This window comes from Lactuca sativa, chromosome 8, assembly GCF_002870075.4.
Source record: "Lactuca sativa cultivar Salinas chromosome 8, Lsat_Salinas_v11, whole genome shotgun sequence".
Lineage (NCBI taxonomy): Eukaryota > Viridiplantae > Streptophyta > Magnoliopsida > Asterales > Asteraceae > Lactuca > Lactuca sativa.
The window spans coordinates 42341127-42346574 of NC_056630.2; the positions used below are offsets into that span (position 1 = coordinate 42341127).

The window sequence follows — 5448 nt, forward strand, 5'->3', positions numbered from 1 at the left end:
AAATGCCACTTTTACTACATATATGTTGTTAACAATTTGTTTGAAATTGTAATAGGATGATAATGGGCATATAGAGGGATTAGAGTTGATATCAGATAACCGACGTGCCGAGCGGTAGTTTTATAACTCCGTCTGGATTAATCACGATGATTTACCTTCGTCATCAGATTACAATGCATCATCTTTCACACCATCACCTTGGCTTTTCCCTTTATATATCACACAAGATTCTGTCGTCACATAAGCAGACACTATGAGATGCCGAGACAATGCCTATCACCATCACAACCACCACCAACACCACAAACTAGATAATCACATACTATATTGCAGGCGACCAAGAAAGCAGATATGAATAAAATCATATTGGAGTTGCAGAAGAAACTTTAAAAATGTCAAAGACAACTGTTATTTACTCGTCATATTGCAGAAGTTCAACATATATGCATCCTTGTATACCTATGAGGGTTCGTCAATTGGGTTAGAGATACATCTTTTTTCATATGGTATATCCGTAATTACTTTGTTGATTAGTTAACAATATATGACCATTAACTTTATTTAATCGGATATAAATAGTATTTTAAACTTATATTTACAAGAGATGTATAATGTTTATAAATATTAAAGTAAAAATTTATACAAATATGATATTTTAAAATTTTATAAAATATTAATATAATATTTAAAAATTAAAGCAGACAAAAATTATATATTAATTAGATTTTTCGGAGTTTTATCACCAATATTGGTCTAAAGTGGGCTTTGAGTAACATTTATTTAGTTAGAAAATGAACCCTAAATCCAAAGAAAGTAGCCCACTACCACCACACTCTTCTCCTCGGCCCTGGTTGGTAGTTACCAGTTAGTCCGGCTAATATCACCGACCTCATTCACCTCCGCCGTAGCGATAACATGTTGCGTAATTTCCGGCAGCTTTGAGTATGCTTTCTATGTTCTATCAGTCTCCATGCCCCTCTGATTTTCTTCATTTCTTTTAAAACCTCATATAAGTTATTTATTGCTATCGAAACCCTAACATAACTCGTCATCAAGTCTATACTCTCTTTTAGTGTTCTTTAAACTTGCTGCAAGGTAGTGATTATTACAATTATAGCGATAGCGCGACACCTATACCTTGGCGTTTGAAAACCTGATGTAAGGTAATGATTGCAATAATTTTCTTATTTTATTTGATTATGCGTTATCTGTGTGTGATTGCTCATACTTGTTGAATGTTGAATGCTTACCACTGAGTTACGTCAATTGTTGAAATTGATCCTAGATTTCATTTTATGTCGTTTATCATCATGTACGCGTCTGTTCTATGTGCCTATTCTTCTAAGCTATAATAATTTCTGTTGCATTGTTTCTGTATTTAGTTTAGACTTAAGAGTTCCAAATTTCATGACTTCTCCAAATCGGAATGGGAGCTCTGAAGAACAGGCTATGTAGAAGCAACTGAGTGCAAGGATGAAGACACTTCTTACAGGCCGAGGTATAAATTACCAACAAATTTCTCTTTTTTTAACCACATTATCCTGAGCAAACTCTGTCAAGCATCTCATATCAATCATCAATTCATCATGATCTTATCATTTTCTTTTCTATCACTATGAAGCTAGGGTTTATTTGCTAATCACTATTTATGCCTGCTGCAGGGAAATTATTAACCTCTAGTTCAAAATCCCCTGATGTTTTTATTCTATGTGAGAGGTTTCTATCTTCATATATAGGGCTTTCTCATCTGCAACAAAGAGCTCTTTCTTCTACAAGTGGCATTAATGAAGAACACATTGAAAAATTCAATGGAAAAAGACAAGAAGTGGATAATATATGCCAAATCTTGGAAAGTGCTCCATGGGGAACATCTTTAGAGAAAGCTTTATCCACATACAATGGAAGCACACAAAGTGATTTGGTCATTTCTGTTTTAAGGAAACTAAAAGATGTCAATCTTGCACTAAACTATTTTCAATGGGCAGAAAAGAAAAGCAATCAACCCCATTGTCCTGAAGCATACAATTCCCTTCTCATGGTTATGGCAAAAAGCAACAACTTTGATCAAATCGAACAAGTATTTCAAGAAATGAATCTTTCAGGTTTTGGCCCTTCTAATACCACATCTCTTGAACTAATCCTAACCTGTGTCAAGAGTCATAAACTAAAACAAGCTTATGACTTAATCCAACTCATGAGAAGATTCAAATTTCGCCCTGCTTTTTCAGCATACACAACTCTTATAGGAGCTCTTTCAACCATTCATGAACCTGATCTCATTCTCACTCTCTTTCACCAAATGCAAGAGCTAGGTTATGAAGTACACGTGCATCTATTCACAACTGTGATACGTGTATTTGCAAGAGAAAGTAGACTTGATGCTGCTCTTTCTCTTTTAGATGAAATGAGAAGCAAATATGTTGATGGAGATATTGTTCTGTATAATGTTTGTATAGACTCTTTTGGTAAAGCTGGGAAAGTAGACATGGCTTGGAAGTTTTTTCATGAAATGAAAGTTCATGGCATCATGCCTGATGACGTGTCATACACTAGCATGATAGGTGTGCTATGTAAAGCTAATAAGCTCAATGAAGCTATTGAGTTATTCGATGAATTGGAGCATAAAAAAAGAGTCCCATGTGCATATGCTTATAACACCATGATCATGGGTTATGGAATGGCTGGAATGTTTGATGAAGCATTTAAGTTACTCGAGAAGCAAAGACTCAAAGGCTCAATCCCAAGTGTTGTTGCATACAATTGTATCCTCACATGTCTTGGAAAAAAAGGGAAAGTAAATGAGGCTTTGAAGCTCTTTGATGAAATGAAAAAAGATGCATCACCTAATCTGTCAACATACAATATCCTCATAGACACCCTTTGTAGATCTCAGAATCTTGAAAAGGCTTTGGAAATTCAAGAATCCATGAAAGAATCCGGATTGTATCCGAATATATTAACTCTCAACATAATGATCGATCGACTCTGTAAGTCTCAAAAACTAGATGAAGCGTGTTTAATCTTTGAAAAAATGGATCATAAAGTTTGTCCTCCAAATGGTTACACTTATTGCTCTCTTATAGAAGGATTAGGGAAAATGAATAGAGTCGATGATGCTTACAAACTATATGAACAAATGTTGGATGCTAATGTGACTCCAAATGCAGTAGTCTACACTTCTCTAATAAGAAACTTTTTTAAAGTAGGAAGAAAGGAAGATGGTCATAAGATTTACAAAGAAATGATTCGAAAAGGTATAATTCCGGATTTAACCCTGTTGAACACTTACATGGATTGCACTTTTAAAGCCGGTGAAACACAAAAAGGTCGAGCTTTATTTGAAGAAATTAAGGTTCACAACATGTCACCAGATGCTCGAAGCTATTCCATATTACTTCACGGATTAATAAAATCCGGATTTTCAAAAGAAACAAATTCAATACTCCATAACATGAAGAAACAAGGATGTGTTCTAGATACACCTACTTACAACACATTTATCAATGGATTTTGTAAATCGGGTCAAGTCAACAAAGCGTATAACCTTCTAGAAGAAATGAAGTCCAAAGGTCATCCACCAAATGTAGTTACATACGGATCCGTGATCGATGGGCTTTCAAAAATAAACAAATTAGACGAAGCTTATATGTTATTCGAAGAAGCTAAATCAAAAGGAGTTGAATTAAACGTGATAATTTATAGTTCTCTTGTTGATGGATTTGGAAAAGTAGGTAGAATCGATGAAGCGTATTTAATCATGGAAGAATTAATGCAAAAAGGTTTGACACCAAATATCTACACATGGAATTGTTTGCTTGATGCGTTAGTGAAAGCAGAAGAAATCGATGAAGCACTTGTGTGCTTCAACTCAATGAAGGATTTAAAATGCACACCAAATGGAATCACTTATGGAATAATCATAAACGGATTATGTAAAATCAGAAAATTCAATAAAGCATTTGTGTTTTGGCAAGAGATGCAAAAACAAGGGGTGCAACCGAATGTTGTGACTTATACTACAATGATTAGTGGGCTTGCGAGAAGTGGGAATGTGATTGAGGCAAATCGGTTGTTTGAGAGGTTTAAGAAAGGTGGTGGAATCCCGGATTCGGGTTGTTATAATACTATGATTGAAGGGTTGAGTGTATCGAATAAAGCTATGGATGCTTATTTGTTGTTTGAGGATTGTAGAATGAAAGGGTGTAATGTGTATTTGAATACGTGTGTTGTGCTTATGGATTCGTTGCATAAGGCTGAATGTCTTGAACAGGCTGCCATTGTTGGTGCTGTGTTGAAGGAAACAGCAAAGGCTTGTCATGCTTCTAAGTCTATGTAGCAAACGGTTAAAATAATTTTTTCGGTTTGATGTTTGAGTTTTGAGTATTTATAAATTTCAGTTATTTAAAGTTTCTTGTTTTATATCATAGGAAAAAGAAATTTAACCAATTTATATCGTTGATATGTTGTTTATAAACAATTAGCAACAAACCTTTTCGATTGATAAAGATATGAAAATTAGGGTTACCTATCAACCGGAATTTTGTTTGGTTGTCGTTTAATGAGATTTGGTTGATGGTTTCTTGTTTGAATGAAAATATGGAAATTTAGCATCGCTTCAAGTGATGAAGTTAATATTTGGTTTGTAATCTTCATTAATGATCTAATATTGTTGTGGGTTCAATGTAATATGTTGAGAGTTGTTTACATTGCCAATCTAATTTATAGACATCTGCCAATCTCGCTTTTTCATCTCCATTACCATCTACTTTAATAAATGATTTTTTTTTTTTTTTTTTTTTTTTTTTTTTTTTTTTTTTTTTGCAATTTGTCACACTTTTATTCAGGTTTACTTTAATTCAATTTGTAAAATGTAATTTTATAGTTATTTTGAATTAATTTTTATTTCACGTATTATTTTATGGTTTTTCTATTTTATTAAGTCCACATAGTATTTAAATGTATATTAATTTCCTTAATAAACTTTCTTTTTAATTTCAAAATTATTATATTAAAGCTTTATTAATTTCATTTATTTATTTATATAAATTATGTGCTTAAATTTAGAGTAAAAAATACTTCAATTTTTATAATTTAAAATTTTCTCATTGTTCTTATAAATTCAAACTTCTCAAATGTTTGGAATTTTATATTTTGTTTTTTCTTTTAAATAAACTCATGTAATACATGAGTCACATAACTAGTCTACTTTAATAAATGAAAGTTTTTTTTTTTGCCACTTGTCACACTCTCATTCAATTTGCCAAATGTCATTGTGTGGTTATTTTAAATTAATTTTTATTCTAAATGTCATTTTATGAGTTTTCTATTTTATTAATTCCACATAGTATTTAAATGCAATAATAAATGCATATTAATTTCCTTAATGAATTTTCCTTTTAATTTCAAAATTATTAAATTAAAGCTTTATTAATTTCTTTTATTTGTTTA

The 5448-nt window shown here is 32.2% G+C and overlaps 1 protein-coding gene across 3 annotated transcripts; it reads left to right on the top strand.

The window, feature by feature from the left end:
- The first annotated feature begins 811 nt into the window (after positions 1–811).
- Positions 812–4532, top strand: LOC111892741 (pentatricopeptide repeat-containing protein At3g06920). Of its 3 annotated transcripts, none has more exons than XM_023888793.3 (3): positions 812–1163; positions 1383–1498; positions 1662–4532. In XM_023888793.3, the coding sequence occupies exons 2-3, from the start codon at positions 1474–1476 to the stop codon at positions 4334–4336; spliced, it is 2700 nt and encodes an 899-aa protein (XP_023744561.1). In that variant the 5' UTR covers positions 812–1163; positions 1383–1473; the 3' UTR covers positions 4337–4532. The 3 variants fall into 3 exon arrangements, with proteins under 3 accessions (XP_023744561.1, XP_023744562.1, XP_023744563.1); XM_023888794.3 differs by having other exon boundaries at positions 1388–1498; XM_023888795.3 differs by having other exon boundaries at positions 812–1158.
- Positions 4533–5448: the final 916 nt, after the last annotated feature.

Bases quoted from the DNA above. Each gene is read 5' to 3' on its own strand.
- LOC111892741 (XM_023888793.3), top strand. From the start codon at position 1,474: ATGAAGACACTTCTTACAGGCCGAG. The intron at 1,499-1,661 runs GTATAAATTACC...TGCCTGCTGCAG, and splicing joins GACACTTCTTACAGGCCGAG to GGAAATTATTAACCTCTAGT.